The following is a 19,610-nucleotide window of genomic DNA, read 5'->3' as shown; positions in this document are numbered from 1 at the left end:
TCTTATTTTCGCGAAAATTGACAATTTATTATTTTTTTGCCTCGGAAGCGACGCTTCCACCTTAACTGTGGTTACACATAAATGATAAATTTTCAATACATAAATTAGAATAATAATCTGAGTAATTTTTAAATAAAAATATTATAGTACAACAAAATATAAACACACGAATATTATACCCTCTAATTTGAAACAACATGAAGTGGGAAATTTTACTATCTCTTTATTTTAATACAACAAATTCGGATCGAGAGAGGGTAAGTGCTAGTATTCATGTTAGGCAAATTTTACTAATTTCTAATTTACCAAAAAGAAGATGAAAAAAAAATCGGGCTAAACTATAAAAAAACATATATAATAAAATAATAATAGTCATTTTTCTTAATATAACACGTGAGCGGGAGAGATTCAAATTTACCACATTTTGGTTTGACATTGATGTATTGCCTTATGGATCTATCTCCAAGTTGCTAGAAAAAGAACAATCATAAACTTTGCTATTAAAAAAATTACGAACTTGCTACTTTAAAAAAAATACTATTGTCATTTTAATTCAAAATCTTTCAAATATATATATATATATATATATATTTTAAACTTCAAAAATATAATTTTAAAAAACATCTTTATATGTTTTTTTAAAAAAATTGACATGACGTAATGATGTAACAATAAATGTAAAAGATAATAGACGTTTGTGTCATATGCTCTAAAATTTGAGGGACTCGAATTGTATTAAAAATGAACCCGTGTCCTCATATTGAAGAAACTTTTAATGTTAATTGTCGCGTTCATGCTGTGTCATGCTAATTTTGCTTTCGCTGAAATGAAACAGTATTGAAACTCTTGGAAAGAATACAGAGCATTTTTTAAACAAAAGCAAAGCTTTGGGGTATTTCTTCTAATTTAGCCGTAAATTTTCACTAAAACTTTCCCTCGCGTTTTCCATCTGGAGTCGGGGAAAATGGCCCACTCTGTTGTTCAAGCTCAACATGTGAACTCCCGATATGATTCACATCGAGGACTTTCCACGCATGACCCACCTACTCCTCATCCGTTGATTTGTTCAGATTTTGACTTTCCGAACGTTGAAGCTGAGCCAGAAGATGGAGACTATGACCAAGTAAACAGCAGTTTCTATAATCGGTTCTCTCCTCTGGAACTTCCGCAGCTCCTCAGTGATTGAAGATGGAATCCGATAAGATTAAAGGGGTCGTCATAATCACTCTTCCACCACCGGATAATCCGTCGTTGGGTAAATCCATCACTGCTTTCACACTCTCCGACGACTTCCCGGAACCTCCCCGCCAATCCGGCGCCGTTCTTCAAGAGGTACAAGAATCAAATAGTAACGAATTGACCCTCCAACAGAATCTTCCGATTCAGGCCCCTTCGAATTCGAATCAGCAAAGTATCTCTTCGTCAGGGGGGCTCTTTGCTGGTACTCCAAGAAAGCTCGTTGTCTTACTGGGTATTGCCCTTGTTGCTATTTATCTTTCTGCTTCCAATTTCCCGGTGACCCTTTTGGAATTGCGTAGTTCCGAGAAGAATGATGACGGTCGCCCGAAATCCTTGCTATTTCCTCTTTATTCCAAATTGGGGTTGGGTGAGAACAATGATTTCCAGCTTAAGTTGGGGAGGACTGCCAGTGTAAATAAGGATAATCCGGTTACAACATTTAATATTGGGCTTGAAGTTCCCATGCCTGGCAAATTGGTTTCTTCCACTTTAAAATCTGAGGAGTCCGCCATTTTACCTGTGGGAGGAAATATCTATCCAGATGGGTATGTCTTTATCTTGATCTTTTTTTTTTCTTTACTTAATTTGCTTTCTGTCCGGCGAAGAAAGTAGTTGGACTGCTTTTTTGAAAGCTTATTTTGTTTGGAATACTAAGAATTACAACTGAAAAGGCACTTTCAGCTGGAGAAGAATGAACAGCTAGAAAAATAAATAACTATAGTACTTTCAGCTAATTTGATATTTGGATAACGATTTAAAAATTCAGAATGATATGCCCTGTAAGTAACTGAATTAACTGCAGAAATCACCCTCCCAATCCTGTTGGTTGGTGATTATTAAAAATATCTGTGCTCATACCTACTCGAACTTATTAATCGACTATTTAATTGGTGATGTGGTTTAATGCCACTTTAAATGACCAAGGGAATTATGTAGCTCTAGCCACAAAAAGAGATGATAATACTGCTTTTAACTCTAAATTAGGCTTCTCAAAAGCTTGTGCATTTGTCCATTCTATGTAGACAGCATGCTTTGTTTGTCATGAAGATGTCATTCTTTGCACTAACATGGCTTTTCAACAACATATAGATTGTATTATACTTACGTCACTGTTGGAGAGCCACCAAGACCTTACTTCCTCGACATTGATACTGGGAGCGACTTGACATGGGTTCAGTGTGACGCTCCTTGCACCAGCTGTGGCAAGGTAAGTTATCAAATCCGTGCTTTTGCTATTATTTTGGTCAGTTATATTTTATCAAATTGTATCTTATCTATAATTCAATTCATCAAGCCTCTATTATAATTGTTTTATATAGCATTCTCCCTTCAAATGTGATCTTACCTGATTCTTGTATGGGGGCTTCTTTCATGTGCGAACAATCAACAGTCCATTTGTTTGACCATGTTTTCTTGGTACTGCCATTATTTTCGTACCAGTGATAACTAGTTTTTTTTAAAGTGAGGTCTGTTAAGAACTTCCACATAATATTAATTGCATCTGCTTTGAGCCAATCATTTATCCGTTCATTGCTGAAATGCTTTCTGGTTTTAGGTTTAAAAAAAATTATTGATTCAAATAAATGATGGAGTATCAGCTGAACAATATTTTATTTGAATATCCGTTTAACTTGCTTCAGCTGGTGCTATGCGACCCAACAAAACCATCTAACCAGTTTTGTAGTTGGGCAGTATCTTCTCGTTAAAAAAAATGGAGTGCCAGCTGAACAACATTATATAGAGTAACCAAACATCATAGATGACATAAAACTCAATTGATGAAAACTATATCATTAATCTAATAATACAGTTAATGTAGGGAAGCAATCCATTATACAAGCCAAAAAGAGAGAACGTTGTATCGTTCAAGGACTCTTTGTGCATGGAAGTTCAAAGAAATTATGATGGCGACCAGTGTGCAACCTGCCATCAATGTGACTACGAGATTCAATATGCTGACCAGAGTTCCTCTCTAGGGGTTCTTGTTAAAGATGAGTTTAATTTAGTGTTTTCCAATGGATCATTGACCAAGATGAATGTTACTTTCGGGTATCACTTTTTCTCCTTGTACCTCCGCAGTAAAGATTGTCCAAGTTTTAGTTCTCATGTCAATATTCTAACCTTTTTTTGTTCATTTGGTTACAAGGTGTGCTTATGATCAGCAAGGCTTACTATTGAACTCTTTGTCAAAGACTGATGGCATTCTGGGACTAAGCAGGGCTAAAGTTAGCTTACCTTCCCAGTTGGCAAGCCATGGGATCATAAACAATGTGTTAGGTCACTGTCTTACCGATGATGCAGCAGGTGGTGGATATATGTTCTTAGGTGATGATTTTGTGCCACAGTGGGGGATGGCATGGGTTCCCATGCTTGACAGCCCATCCATGTGAGTATGGATTACACCTGTTATAGTTGTAATTTTGTCTTATTAAAGAAGAATCTTCTTCCAACTAATTCTTTAAAGATCAAAATAAAACTTAAAGAAGGAGAAGAAGCTATACTTGGCATTTGGATCCTAACATAAATGCTCATAAGCTTCCTAATATTAGTAGCTTATGTTTGTACTTACCTTTTTGTAGAGAGATGAAAAATAACTAGCAAATGGAATACTGATTATTTGGTTGATTGTCTTATGTCAAATCAATCCTGCACTGTACACTTAATCCTTTGCACTTGGTGGCTTTTACATCTGCTCTATTGTAATGGATCTTTAACCGCTTCAGTTTATAATTTCAGAGATTTTTATCAAACAAAGATTGTGAGAGTAAATTATGGAAGCAGCCCACTGAGTCTTGATACTTGGGGCAGCAACCAGGAGCAAGTAGTTTTTGATAGCGGCAGCTCCTACACATACTTCACAAAAGAAGCATATTCTCAATTGGTTGCGAATGTAAGTTTCAAGGCATAGCAGCCCAGAGTGAATTTCTTTCTAGTTTCTGCCAAAAAGGTTTATCAGCTGATTACGAATCTCTATTCCTCTGCAGCTTGAAGAAGTCTCGGCGTTTGGGCTTATTCAAGATTCATCAGATACCATTTGTTGGAAAACTGAATCTTCTATAAGGTATAAGGCAGATATGAAGACATTCTTAGATAAATTAAGACTGCGTCACTAAAATGGATAGCATTTACTACTATAAATTTTCCCTTACAGCTTTACTCACGAGTGATCGATTACTTCATCAATATGGATTACTTGTACTAGCCAACTTTGCTTATCTTCTTCTGTTTTTATAACACCTTGATGAACGATGACAATAGGGGAAATAAAGGTTCTGGCTACAAGTTTCTAGCTTAGAAGAGAACATAGAAAGTCTCAGTAGAATGACAATTTTCTCGTTCATGTTGGAATTTGACAAAATTTACCACTTCAATAATTCCAGTCTCAATTCCAGCTCTCCACTATTGCTGGAACCTAATTTTATGTGAACGCCTGCAGATCTGTTAAAGATGTGAAGCAGTTCTTCAAGCCTTTAACGCTCCAGTTCGGGAGCAGATTTTGGATTGTGTCCACAAAACTTGAGATTTCTCCAGAGAATTATTTAGTCATCAATGTATGTCTTTATTTATTTCCTATAAAGAGTATACATATTTCTGCTGCTGTTATTTGCATCATTTTTGTAATAACGACTCCACGTTCTGCAGAAAGAAGGAAATGTATGCTTGGGAATTCTTGATGGAAGTCAGGTGCATGATGGGTCCACAATCATTCTTGGAGGTAAATACAGTTTAAAACTTTAAGAATTTGCATGATTCTCTTAATTCTACCTCATGGACTTACATTCATAATATTACTCTTTTTCACAATTCATATATAAGAAGTTTATTTATATTTGTCAATTGTGCGCTTGAAAAAAAATCCAGAACTTTCACTTATTTTTTTCACTTTGCGAACATTAGAAATGTGTTCGAATTTAGTGTGCCTCACATTTTTTTAAAACACTGCTCTTGAATAAGAACACGGGAAGCTGTTGAATTTTCAATATCCAAGTGTTTATGGTATAAATATTTATCCACTTGCAACACAATGACCAAGAAACCAGGATGCTTTTGTTTACAATGACATCTTTATCACCTTGATAATCTGGCATTTACTTTGCCTCTTAGTCCTCATTTTAACTTTTTCTGAATCCAAATTTATATTTCTTTTTCTTTCAGACAATGCACTGCGTGGGAAATTGGTCGTTTACGACAATGTGAATCAGAGAATTGGATGGACTTCATCTAACTGTCATAAGCCAAGAAGAGCTAAACGCCTCCCATTCTTTTGATACACTGTCAGTCTACAGATAAACTTCTTGGTCATATTGTTACATGGAATGCCTAGACTGTTGTGTCTATAAATAGGAGTAGCTATTTGTTAATATAATAATAAATTTTTGGAATATATGTCTTTAATCATGCGCTTCTTACACGATCAACTATAAGTTCGTCTTTCGACCGACTAGTAAACAACAGATTGTATATAGTTTCAGGATGAAATTTCAAATTTGCAAGCATGACACAGAAACTGACAAACTAATACCAAAGATGAAGAATGGTTTATGTTATAGAAGAGGCTAATTCTTCCTTTTCTGTGTCCCCTTCATGCATACAACAAGTTTCAGCTTGGTCATAGTTGGATCGGCATTTCCAGGGATTGATGATCAAGGGTCCTTGGATATCGTTGTTTTCAGTGAAGGTATCACACTCTTGAATCTCCAATATCTCTACTCTGCGGTTGGTCTTCTTCCTTATCTTGATTGCTACATCTTGGGGGCTGAACTTTCCACAAACACTTACCCTGCACTGCTTTTGCTCTATCAAATGGGTCTCCAACTCTGTCAAGATGATAAGGACTACCATGTCATAAGTTTCCTAACTATTAGATGCGTGGTCAAACCAAGAAAAAGAGATAGAGATAGGGAGATAGAAAGAGATTTCACCTTTTATACTGAGAAGGGCTCTTCTTACTTTCCTGTAACATCCATTGCAGTCCATGTGAATCCTCAAAACCATGCAGCAAAACTGCCATAGTTGTCAAGGGTAAACAGTTCAATAATGCCAATGAAGCTTGGAAGGAGAAGAAGAATGGAGTGGTGGTGAGATTGAACTTGCCTTTCCTGTCATTGAACCACAGACAAAAACAGAACCGTCTCCAAGAATCTAAACCAATATAATGTTTAAAGACAGAAGCAGAAATGAAACTGAAGGGTTTTCTGAGAGAAAATGAAAGAGACTGACTTGAAAGTCTGGGTTTAACAATGGTGTTGATTGTGGAGAGAATATGAAGACACTGAATAATAATAATGTTTATATTTGGAACCTGATTCGGCTTTGTGGTGTGTGGGCTGTTCATTATTCTTAGCTTTCCGAGCTTTGCTTCTCCTTTTCGCCCTCTTCTTCACATGGAGAAAAAGAAGACATCCTTTATTAAACCAGAAAGCCATTCTTTTTCTCATCCTGTGGCTATGCTTCTCCATAAATAAATTAAAGGTTTAGCAGAGCAAGCAATGGCAACAACCATATGAAATAAGACTTTTTTTTTTATAACGGAATATTTTGAAGTATCCTCTGCTTTTAACTCCTAGGTCGTGTTTGGTTTATAGGGCTTTTGTGTAGCCTAGGATTAAGAAGTCGAGTTTATGTTTGGTTTATGTGTTTGCTTTACCTTTGAGTTTGTTAGTTCCACTTGTTGGAACAATTATGTTATACGATTATGAAATTCAGTTTTGATAATACTACGTTGAAATTTTTACGATTATAAACTCACGCACCAAATATAAATTACACAACTTATTTATTCTTTTTGTACTCAACATAGGTTTGATAGGCTCAGACTTCTTTGTCTAGATTTGACAAACTCAAATTTCATAGATTTGGACAAAGTTACAAGTCAAACAACACTTTAAAGTTTTAGAAGTTTCAATTATATTCTTAACAATGGTTTGAAAAAGAAATTCAAAAGTTATTGTTCCTAATTTCATTTAGAAAATGAACAACAATATGATGTGGCATATACTTAAATAAATACAATAAATACACCCAGATATTTAGTGACAAATGACACATTAAATTCCTAAGAAACAAAATTAATACTATTCATGTATTTTTACAGCATGTTTTGATGTCAATACAATACTAACATGAACATAATTTAACTAGTTGATACATTATACACATCAGTATAAAAATTTACATAGCAAATGATATCTTATTGAGAATTTTAAAAGATTAAGAACTAAATTACAAATTACCTAAAAGATCAAGGACAATTATTTGATAGGTTGAGCAAAAATAAAAAAAAAACTTTCTAAACAGAAACAAAATACAAACTGTGTTTGAGATTAAAGTTACACTCAAATGAGGATTATTAATTTATTATTATTATTTTTTCAGTACAACAACGTGTGGAATAGAACTGTTTGAACACACAGCTTTCTAGTCGAAACTACTACCTTAACCAATTGAGTTAGACTTAGGTTGACGGGTTATTAACTTATGTGTAGAGGAAGAAGGTGGGGAGCGAGGAATATATTTTTTACATCATTTTTGCCAGCGGTATTTTAATTCAAACGTCCTTTGAGGAACATGTGCCAAGTAAATCCCCTGATCTCCACGAGCAACCCAAATGCAGTTAGAAAAATCACATCTATAAGCAAGCCAGTCACTTTTCTCTGGCCAGAAAACTTCACCAGAAGCATGACCATACATGCTCTTAAAATTGCACCAAAACAGCGTCGTTTGCCAAAAGTTTTCTTTAAACTTCCATTCGTATCGGCCCCTGAATTCGATCACGTGCTCGCCCAGATCGTCGTCTTTCGACTTGCAGTGAACCGTCAGATTAGCCGAGCCCTTCAGATAATTACGAATGGTCACTTGCCAGTGGGATCCTGGCCATTGTCTATATGATCCTGCAAAACATGATCCCAAAGCAAGCAATAAGATGAAACAAAAGATGTATAGGGGCTTCATTTTCATGGAGTTTGGTCAACCCATTTTGGTTCGGTTTCATTTATACCCAAATTCAATTCCTTTATGGCAAGATTCACAGCCTTTACCATCACCCTCTCTTACCTTACTAATGTGGCTGTATTAATGTAAAAAACAGATACGTTGTATGTAATAAAGGTGTTACATATGGGAATATTTGTTGCTCTGAAGTTAAAAAAAAAATTGAATTAAACCGTGATTTCATGAATGGGAGACAGCTTTGAAATCGATCACCTGCACCCTAAAATGGCCTATGTAATGTATGTATCTGCTGTGTTACGGGACATTTTACTAAAGTTTCTATTGTATCAGTAATCTACCCTTGTTTAATTTTTGTTGAAGCATATACTCGGAGAACGGTCGATTTTAAAACGTTGGTCGGAAGCTTAGTAGCATAAGATTTTAGTTCGTGTAATTTATGGTTAAGAAGTGAGTTTATGTTTGGTAAACTTGTTTGTTAATATGTGACATGTGAGTTTGTTAGTTTCATGGGTCATAGAAACCATGTTCCATAACCTTCGATCTTAGGATGCTCATCTTTTAATATTACTATTAATTTCTATAGACTATCAACTCTCAAATTAAATACAAATTACACAAACTTGGACTTCTATCATCTATGATATTGTACAATCCAAATTACATAGGTTTAACTTCTTCATCCTAACTTTGGAAAAGTCAAACAAATAATTTAAAGTTTTAGAAGTTTAAAAAAATACTTTTAAAACTTATAATTGTTTGAAAAAATGTTTTTATTATTAATTACATTTAAAAAATGAACGACAATATGGTATGATATTTTAATTAGGGCTTAGTCTCAATATTTTGAATAAATTCATCTCCATATATATATATATATATATATATATATATAGTGCCAATACATGCGTTAACTTTTTTTTTTTTTTACCTTATGCTCATTTACAATTTATATATCTTGAATGCTTGTTTATGTGAAATTAAAACCAACTTATTAGTTGGTAATTGGTACCTACTTTTTCTTTTAAGGTTGGAAGTTGAATTCAAACTACTCTACATTCTACTAAAACTAATAATAATAATTATGTCACGAAATAAAAAATATATTTAATAGTTTATAAAGATTTCAATTACATGTCAAAGCAAGCATACTTTAGTAGTAATTCACATATAATATATATATATATATATATAAATAAATATAAAGTTAGTCTTTTGTTTTTGAACAAACCACCAAATTTTATTAATAACATTTTAATTATATTTCATTTTTTTCAATACAGCAGATGAGAAGGAGAATTTCAAAATACTGAAAAGAGGAAGGTGGGAGGGGAATTTTGACGTCATTTTTTCCAGGGATACATTAATTCCAACTGATTGGTGGGACGATTTGTCAAGAAAATCCCTTGCTCGTAAGCAGACCAAATGCAGTTAGAATAATCACATCTTTTAGAAAGCCACACTGTTGACTCTGGCCAAAAGACTTGACCAGAGGCTTGCCCATTCTTGCTGCTAAAGTTGCACCAATACAACGTGGTTGAAAGAAAATTTAAACGACCAGTTGAAATTGCTCCCGTACCCGATTGTTTGCTCGCCCAAATCGTCGTCCTTCGATTTGCAGTGAACCACCAGACTCGAGTCCTTTTGATAGTTATAAATAGTCACTTGCCAGTGGGATCCTGGCCATTGATTTGCAAAACATGACCTAAAAATGTTACATTCCAAAGCAAGCAAATATAGGATGAAACAAAAGATGTTTAGAGGCTTCATTTCCATGGAGAGCTTGATCAGCCCATTTTGGTTTTGTTTCATTTATATACCGAAATTCAAAGCCTATAATGGAAAGATTATTTACAGCTTGTACACACAACCCTTTCTTACCTTATTCATGTGGCTGTATTAAATGTACTAAAAAAAAACGGATACATTAAACCAAACTAAACCGATAGTCTCAAGCTGATTATCGTAAGTTAATTCTTTTAAAAGGTTGTTTAAATTGGGAAGCATTCCTTTAGCTTTCCTTTTGTAGGTAAGTTTCTCACATCTTCAATGAATTGATGGTATCTTTAAGACAAAAAAAAAGAGAAAAAATTCTTTTATAATCGAGTTTATGTTTGATATGCATTGTTTGTTTACCGGTGACATTTGAATTTGTCAGTTTCACTGGCTATAGATAAATTATGTTACATAAACTTGCAATCTTAGGAGATTCATCTTTTATAATAGCATTTATTAATTTCTTTTTTACAAATTATCAAATAACAAATTAAATATAAATTACAAAAACTTGCGTTTCTAAAATTTATTTGATTGTATCCCAAAAGATAGTTTGGGTGGTTAAAGGCCTCAAGAAATATCCTTGAAGTCTTGGTTTAAGTTGTTAAGGATTCCACATTCAAAAAGTAATTGGACCTAGTTTATGATTGTACTACCCCTCCCTCATTGTCAATTGGTTTTGAGATGAGACCCATGAATATAATATTAATATGGTATCAGAATCCAAAAAGCTCAAACGTCAAACCAGCATTCGTTCCAAAAAATGGAATCTAGCCAAGATCGACGAGCCAAGACCTTGCATATGTACAGGGTATGGGAGCAGTGCGCATAATAATCGGGTTCATTGATATTTTTGGTATAGTAGAATACTATCACACATACAATCATACTTAATTTAATAGAATTGTTTGATCTTAAAGGAGATCTTTTATGATTTTGCACGTGAGGGGTTATTTCTTGGTTTCGTCCCATCATTAATAACTTGATTATTTTTAGATAATAATAGATAGAAACGTAAGGAGTCCTATTGAAACCAAGAAATATAGGCTTACCTGCCATCCACACCAGAATAAATAAAGTTTTATGAAAAAAGTGTGTTTAAGACTACGGTTAACCAACATGTTAACTAATCGATTACGATAAATTGGATTGAATTTTGCAATTTTTTTCTTTCTGCAGCACCTCGACGTGACATGAGCATGAAAGAGGTTCAAGAATATCAATTTTCTTTTTATAAGGGCCAAAATCATTTATTTTGGCTTTTTACCCCTAAACCCTAAATCCATAGATTCTATATTACTTCTTACTTTTTTTAATACTTTAGCATGGGATTGAGGATAGTCTTTTTTTACTTCACAGAAGGGATACTGGATCATATATATGGTTTAAATTACTGTGACAAAATTAAACTTAATAAGATAAACAAAGTCATGTGTGTGGTGAGACAATACTGTTTTAGAAATCTTAATAATATCCTTAAACTTTATCAATTGTTTGAATAAAATGTCTTTACTACTAATTATATTTTAAAAAAAACGATAATATGATATGGTATATGTTAGAATTAGTTTTAGTATTTAAATAAAAACATGTAGATATCAGGAGACAATGCCAGACCTTTTTCCCCCTTTTTTTATGCATGCTTGTATGAAATTATGTCACTAAATGTCTAGGCACCCATATCACAAAAGGAAAACATGTCCCTGATACCACAAAAACCACTTTCAAAACAACTAATAAATTCAAGGGTATCAATAGAACTTCAATAAAAATTAAAAAAAATAATAAATTAAATTAAGGACTAAATAGAAAAAAAAAATAAGTTTAATATTTTACAGACAAATAGTAGATTTCAATTACATTAATAATACAACACAATTATTTTGTAAAATAAATACTACACTTGATTGGAGTTGTTTCTCTTCTAACTTAGAATGGAAAAATAATATTAGAATAATTTACTAGTTTAAAGGTATTGATGTTGAACTAAAAAAAAAAGAAACACGCACGAGGGGTACTTTATTCTTATCTGTGATGTGTCACTCTTCTATATGCCATCATAAAATAATCATTTTAAGGGAAAAAAAAAACTTAGGAGAAGAGATTTTTTAAGGGCACACTTGTCTTTGTCTTTTTATTTATTTTATCGTTTTTTATTTCTAGTATTTGAAAAATATAAGAATTTGATAAATCATTATTCAATTTTAAGAAACGTTTTAAAAATTTTATAGAAATTTTGAAAACAACAAAATCGGGTGTCGTAGCTCCTAAATTTGTTTGATATTTTATTTGCTCGTTTTATTTTTTGTGTTTGAAGTAAATTTTTTTAGATAAACAAACCAAAATCTTGTCTAAATTAATAGGAACATTTCCTACCTTTTATGTTTTGTCAAAAAAGGGAAGAAAATAAACTATTTTTAATAAATATTATTCCCCTTCTTTAATTTCCTTAAATATAATATTATTAATTAAAAGAAATAAAATATTTCTGGGAAATTTTCTAATCGATTTAGACCAACTTTAGAAAAAAATCAAACCATTTAATTACTAATATGAAATTATATTACCTTTAAAAAATTAATTAATTAAATAATACTATTTTATCCTTCTTAGTTATTTCTATTTGGGTTTGATTATCTAATTTTTCCCTAATAAGTTATATTTTTAAATTCCCATAAATTGAGACAACTTGGAAAAAAAATAAAACCATATTTAATTAATCAAATGAAATCATATCATTTTTTTCTTTCTTAGCTTTGATTAATTAATTAAATCATATTATTTTATTCTTATTTCCATTTGTATTTGATTATATCTGAGTTTTCTTTAATAAGTTAGATTTTGAAATTGCTATAACTTGAGACAAGGTCGCTTGGGAAGAAGACACGGCAACACAAAAACAGATTTATCACTTTTTTTCAAGAAACATAAAAATAACACAAAATGGAATATGTATTTATATAGCATTCATTTAAAATTTTATAAAAATGACATAAATTACATTTGGATCTAAAGAATCTCACTTTCTTACTCTTTTTTTTTTCTTTTTCTTTTACAAACTCAAACCTCTTTTAATTTGTAGGTTGGCGTAGTGGCAAGTTGAGACGTCAAATTTGGGCTCTGTGCTGTTCACAATGTTCTCAAATCTAAACAACAAGTTCAAATTATAAGAATCCCGCTAACAACCGATCCTGGAAAGAAAAAAGAAAGACAAACTCAAATTCAAACTTCTTCCTCCTAAATCATGATAAAGTCAAATTTAACAAGTCATGTAAACACATAGTAGATTTCAATTATGTTATTACTACACACAGTCAAACTTTGTTGATAAGATTCTAATTGTACTGTATTCTTAGTTGCACTAAAATGGAAGATGATGTCACTCTTTTATGCCATCTCAGAGAATCATTTTAAAGAGAAAAATATGAGAAGAGAAGTTTTAAGATATTATATTGAAAATAAATTAGAAGTAAGAAAATAGAGATGCCTAGCCATCAGGTATAGAGAGAAGTTTTCAACAATGAATTTTTTTTACAGAGAGAATTTTTATTCGAAAGAAATAAGTAAATTTATATGAAAATAAGAATTTGAAATTCCATCCAACCCACAAATATGTCTCTTTCTCCACCACATGAAGAAATTTAAAAATTACGGATTTTGGAGGACGTACAAAAGAAAATATTTTTTTAAATACTTAAAATATTTGATAACAAATAAAATCACTTTTGCGGTTGATAATTATTTGATAATTATTTTTTAGAAGAATCACTTTAAAGATTGTTAAAATTATAAAGTGGTTGACAGAAAATCACTTTATAATAATCTAGCGTTCGTTAAAATAATCATACAAACTTGCAATTAAAAGTATCACTTTTGAGAAAACGTAATCAAACATACGAGTATTTTAATTAAAACCTAGAAAGTATTTTAAGAATTTTTTTAATTTATTAAATTAAAAAGTATACCAAACCCACCCTTAATAACAAATCAAATATACTATCAAATTACTTTCATGTCTCTAATAAATTATAAACTCTTAGACCAAACAAAAATTAGTTAAACCCATAGACCAAATAAAAATTAGACAAACCCAATATTTCTATAACTTATCTTTATGGCACACAATTCAAATAGCCTTTTAACAAAACTTCTTTATCCTGACTTGATAGCCCAAATTTAATAATTAACTTATCGATCAATTGTTTGAAAAAAAAAATTATTTATATCACTAACTTCTGAGAAATGGATGATAATAAAGCCAAACATAGTTCAATTAGTTAAAACATATATTTTTTTATAAAAAATTTATGAGTTTGAATCTCAAACACCCCACGACCTTTTTAGGTCTTACCTCATACACTACCATTCATGTTTTTTAATGGCCGTGACATCATGAATAATGTAGTTCAACTAGGTTGATGCATTACACATGTGATTATGAAATTTATCTACTAAATCGAGAATTTTAAAATACTAAGAACTAAATTGAGAATTACTTAGAAAGATTTTAGATAACCTTTAATATATGTAGCCAGCAGAAAAAGAAAATACAAGTGTTGTGGTGAAACAATACTCAAATTGATGGTTTATGGCAGAAGAGGAAGATGGGAGGGAGAATTTTTACATCATTTTTTCCAAGGGTACATTAATTCAAAGTGCTTGGTAGGACGATTTGTCAAGAAAATCCCCTGCTCAAAAGCAACCCAAATGCAATTAGAATAATCGCATCTTTGAGAAAGCCACACTGTTGACTCTGGCCAGAAAACTTGGCCAGAGGCCTGCCCATACTTGCTGCTAAAATTGCACCAATACAACGTCGTTGACAAAAAATTTTCCTTAAACGACCAGTTGTAATTGCTCCCGTACCCAATTGTGTGCTCGCCCAAATCGTTGTCCTTCGACTTGCAGTGAACCACCAGGCTCGAGTCCTTCTGATAATTGTAAATAGTCACTTGCCAGCGAGATCCTGGCCATTGATTTGCAAAACATGACCTAAAAATGTTACATTCCAAAGCAAGGAATAGGATGAAACAAACGATGTTTAGAGGTTTCATTTTCATGGAGAGCTTAATCAACCCATTTTGGTTATGTTTTGCATATATAGCTAAATTCAATGTCTATAATGGAAAGATTATTCACAGCTAATTGTAAACACCTCCCTTTCTTATCTTATTCATGATGTGGCTGTATTAATGTTAAAAAAACGGATACATTGTATGTAATAAGGTGTTATATATGGGAATTTCTTGAATCCAATCAAACCAAATTAAACCATGGTCTCGAGTTAATTATCGTAAGTTAATTAATTCTTTTAAAAGGTTTTTTTATAACCGTGGTTAAGAAGTGAGTTTATGTGTAGTATGCATGTTTCTTTATCGGTGACATGTTAATTTGTTAGTATCATTGGCTTATAGATAAATTATGTTACATAAACTTGGTCTTAGGAGACTCATCTTTTATAATAGCATTTATTATTATTTTTTTAACAAATATTAACTCGCAAATTAAATATAAATCACACAAATTTTTGTATTTCTATATTTATATATGATTGTACAATCCAAACATAGACCTAACATACTCAAATCTTTGAGATCTTGATAGAATTAAATTTAATAAGCCAAATAAAGTAGTTAGTCATCAAACAATATTGTTTTGTTTAGAAATTTTAATAATATCCTTAAAGTTATCAATTGTTTGAATAAAATGTCCATTCTTAATTGGGGTTGTTAACCTAATAACTTAGAATCAAAACTAATATTTGAATAATTTTACCCTTTGAGGCAAAAAGAGAAAAATTTAAGTCTTGTTTTTTTCAACATCATATTTTGTTGTCAAGATTCTAAGGATCTGGTACTAAATAAAAATTACTTTTATAAGAATCAAACTTGTTTATAATTATTTTTAAAGAATCAATTTAAATTGATTATTAAAAAGGAGATTATAAAGTGATGGATCAAAATCAAATCACTTTAATTTTAAAATAATTTTATAGTTAATTTATCATTTGTATAATTCACTTCTAGAGGTAGACCACCAAACAAATTTGCGACTAAAATCACTTTTAAGAAAATATAACCAAAACCAAACATACAAGTATTTTAATTAAAACCAATTTATAAAAAGTGGTTTTAAGAAAAAAATATATTCTTTTTTATTACAACAAGAAAAATATTTTATTAAAAAAGTGAATAAATTAGAAGTTTCATCAAACTCACCATATTAATTATGTCAAATCAAATATACTGTCTAATTATTTCCATGTCTCAAATAAATTATAAACTCATAGACCAAATACAATTTACACAAACTCAAATTTTTGTAACTTTTTTATCCTGGACTTGATGGACCAGCCAAATTAAATAAACCTAATTAAACAAAGCTTTGAGCCAAACGATTCTTAAAGTTGTAGCTAGAAGCTCCAATAATAATCTTAAACTTAATTAATTATCAAATGTTTGAAAAACAAAATGTTCTTCTAATTATGCTAACTTCATTTGGAAAATGAACGAGAATATGATGTGATATGTTACGCTTATTTCTGTATTTAAATAAAACCATTTAGATATTTAGCGTCAAATTAATGAGACATGTTGACTTTTTTATTTTAACTTATGTTCATCATAAAAATTCCTCAAAAAGAAAAATAAATCAAATTTAACCCTATTTTAAGTATTTGATCCACCATGAAGAAACAAATACAACTGTGGTGTTTGAATTGAAGTCCCACGCTGAAATGAGGGTTGTTTGTAGAGGAGCACGACACTACACAAGAATTATAAACTTTCCCAACGTTATTTTTTCGATATTACTAAATTTAAATAGTCGGGACTTTTACATCAGAGGGAATTCTTACATCATTTTCCCCAGCGATAAATTAATTCTATCTCCTTAGTAGGAAGATTTGCCAAGGAAATTCCATCATCTCCCGCAGCAACCCAAGCGCAGATATTATTCTCACATCTACTAGAGAGCCAGCTTTGTGTCTCTGGCCAGAAAACTTGACCAGAAGCATGTCCATACTTGCTCCAAAAATTGCACCAAAATAGTGTCGTTCGCCAAAAGTTTTCCTTGAACGACCAGTTATACTGGCCCCCGTGTCGGATGATGTGCTCGCCTAAATCGTCGTCTTTCGACTTGCAGTGAACGACCAGATCGATCGGGTCCTTCTGATAATTAAAAATGACCACGCTCCATTCGGATCCTGGAAGTTGTATATACGATCCAGCAAAACATGATCTAATAATGTTACATTCCAAAGCAAGCAATGGGATGAAACAAAATATGTTTAGAGGCTTCATTTTCATGGAGTTTGGTCAATCCATTTAGGTTCTGTGTCATATATATTAGCCAAATTGAACTCCTTTATGGAAAGTTTCACAGCTTGTACCATCACCCTTTCTTACCTTATTGATGCGGCTGTAATGATGTAAAAACACAAATATATTGTATGTAGTAAGTAAGGCAATATATGGGGATTTCATGCTATAAAATTAAATATTGTGAATTGAATCAAACCAAACAAAATCTATAGTTTGAAGCTAATTATAGTCAGTTTTTAATAGGTTCTTGTGTAATTACTTTGGTACGTGTGTTTGTTTACTCATCCTCATCTTACACAAAATAAATATAAAACTCATCTAGCTATTTCTTAAATTTTTTACAAATTATTAACACTCACAAATTAATATAAATTACACAAACTTGAATTTTTATAATTTATATCTTATTGTACAATTCAAACATATAGATTTAACTAACACAAACTTCTTCCTCCTAGACCTCACAAATCAAATTGAATAAGTCTGATAAAATCATGACAGTAATCATGTAGAAAAAGATGGTCACCAAGAAACAAAAACTCGCATAAATTTTATATATATATATATATATATATATATATATATATATATATTAATGATGAGAATCTATATATATGAATTAAATTTATCTAACTAATTAGTTTAGGTTTTTGGATCGAGGAATAGTCTATTCCGCTTTGTTATTAATTAGTGATAAATATAGTTTGTGATAGGATTGTTTTTGTAAATTGATCAAAAGGTCCCCTTCTGCTCAAATTTTCTTTTATTCTTGGTGTTCGAGAATTTAAATGAATTGATGTTGAATCCATTACAATGAAAAATATGCAGAATACTTATGGGGTTTCTAATTCCACTACCCAACCTCAACGAAGTTAAAAAATGGATTCAAGTATGAAATTTACCTCCCGAACGATCTCTAGTACTTGAGAATTAATTAAAAGATTAAGAACTAGATTGAGAATTAATTAAAAGATAAGAGACTTGAAATCAAAACATAATGCCATGCACTTCCATCGCACTCAAATGTGAAGGTTTGTAGAGTGGAGATTTTGGCATCAATTTTCCCAACGGTACATTAATTCAGAGTCCTTCATAGGAGGATTTTCCAAGTAAATGCCTTGGTCTCCAGAAGCAGCCCAAATGCAGTTATTATTCTCACATCTATCACATAGCCAACTATCATTCTCTGGCCAGAAAACTTTACCAGAAGCATGCCCATACTTGCTGCTAAAATTGCACCAAAACAGTGTTGTTTCAAACAAGTTTTCTCTGAACGTCCAGTAGTACTGGCCCCAGGCTTCGATCACGTGCTCGCCCAAATCGTCGTCCTTCGACTTGCAGTGAACCACCAGACTCGAGTCCTTCTGATCATTACAAATAGTCACTTGCCAGGGGTCCCTGGATATTGTTTACCTGGTCCTGCAACACATGACCTAATAATGTTAGATTCCAAAGCAAGCAATAAGATGAAACAAAACATGTAATTTAGAGGCTTAATTTTCATTGAGCTTTGTTAACCCATTTTGGTTCTGCGTTTCATTATATAGCCAAATTCAGTTCCTATATGGAAAGTCACATCTTTTACATCATTTACCATAGAGATGTGGCTGTATTAATGTACAAAAACAGATACATAGTAGGTAATGAGGTGCTATATGGGAACTTGTTGCTCTCAAGTTAAAAGATTACCAAACTAAATCCATAGCATGAAGCTAAGTATGATAAGTTTTTTATTAGGTTCCTGTGTAACCTTGGTTAAGAAAAAGTGCGAGTTTATATTTTGATAGGAGCGTGTTTGGGAGTGATTTTGACATGACAAAATTGTTAACTTTCAAGAATGAGAGAAAATAGGGAGAATTAATAACCAATACGATTTTGTTGAATTGAATTCTTTGATACAAACCTAAGACAAGAATAGGAAATCTAATTCAAATAATATTATCTAAAAAAACCACTTTTACCATTATCAAAATCACCCCTATTTCCATGGATCATTTTTTACAAATTAAAAAAATTGAATTTAAATCACTTAAAATCAATTTTTATGGTATCACTTGGGCGGTGATTTTTAAATCTTTATTTTTCAAAATCACTAATTCTACCACCACTCCCAAACACACACTCCCAATCTCATTATTTAACTGAATCATCTAGATATTTAATTACAACGCACACCTTGATTATTTTTAGTATTATGTTAGGCCTAGTCTCATTTAATTTTTTTTTTCACCTTATATATGCTCATAAAATTCCTCGAAATACAAAATTTTACTATTTAATATACTTCCAATGCATGTTTGTCTCAAAAAGTTGTGTATCCTTTAA

At 31.7% G+C, this 19,610-nt stretch overlaps 2 protein-coding genes and 1 pseudogene across 2 annotated transcripts; 1 reads left to right on the top strand and 2 right to left on the bottom strand.

Moving 5' to 3' along the window:
- The first annotated feature begins 1,004 nt into the window (after window positions 1-1,004).
- Window positions 1,005-5,650, top strand: LOC111008981 (Eukaryotic aspartyl protease family protein). The gene is made up of 9 exons (XM_022281867.2): window positions 1,005-1,784; window positions 2,329-2,446; window positions 3,059-3,288; window positions 3,386-3,625; window positions 3,976-4,129; window positions 4,224-4,300; window positions 4,676-4,790; window positions 4,882-4,954; window positions 5,395-5,650. The coding sequence occupies exons 1-9, from the start codon at window positions 1,189-1,191 to the stop codon at window positions 5,505-5,507; spliced, it is 1,716 nt and encodes a 571-aa protein (XP_022137559.1). The 5' UTR covers window positions 1,005-1,188; the 3' UTR covers window positions 5,508-5,650.
- Window positions 5,471-6,496, bottom strand: LOC111008982 (heavy metal-associated isoprenylated plant protein 19-like). The gene is made up of 3 exons (XM_022281872.2): window positions 6,334-6,496; window positions 6,162-6,243; window positions 5,471-6,056 (listed from the first exon to the last, which is right to left on the bottom strand). The coding sequence occupies exons 1-3, from the start codon at window positions 6,343-6,345 to the stop codon at window positions 5,779-5,781; spliced, it is 372 nt and encodes a 123-aa protein (XP_022137564.1). The 5' UTR covers window positions 6,346-6,496; the 3' UTR covers window positions 5,471-5,778.
- Window positions 6,497-7,761: 1,265 nt separating this feature from the next.
- On the bottom strand, window positions 7,762-8,279 carry LOC111008788 (S-protein homolog 1 pseudogene; annotated as a pseudogene).
- Between the last annotated feature and the right edge of the window lie 11,331 nt (window positions 8,280-19,610).

This window comes from Momordica charantia, assembly GCF_013281855.1.
Source record: "Momordica charantia cultivar OHB3-1 chromosome 3 unlocalized genomic scaffold, Mcharantia_2.0 BLBB01000003.1, whole genome shotgun sequence".
NCBI lineage: Eukaryota > Viridiplantae > Streptophyta > Magnoliopsida > Cucurbitales > Cucurbitaceae > Momordica > Momordica charantia.
The sequence above is the reverse complement of the archived record's forward strand: the minus strand, read 5'-3'. Positions and strand labels throughout refer to the sequence as shown.

Bases quoted from the DNA above. Each gene is read 5' to 3' on its own strand.
- LOC111008981 (XM_022281867.2), top strand. From the start codon at position 1,189: ATGGAATCCGATAAGATTAAAGGGGTCGTCATAATCACTCTTCCACCA. The intron at 3,626-3,975 runs GTGAGTATGGAT...TTATAATTTCAG, and splicing joins ATGCTTGACAGCCCATCCAT to AGATTTTTATCAAACAAAGA. The intron at 4,301-4,675 runs GTATAAGGCAGA...GAACGCCTGCAG, and splicing joins AAAACTGAATCTTCTATAAG to ATCTGTTAAAGATGTGAAGC.
- LOC111008982 (XM_022281872.2), bottom strand. The intron at 6,057-6,161 runs GTGAAATCTCTT...TCATCTTGACAG, and splicing joins AGCCCTTCTCAGTATAAAAG to AGTTGGAGACCCATTTGATA.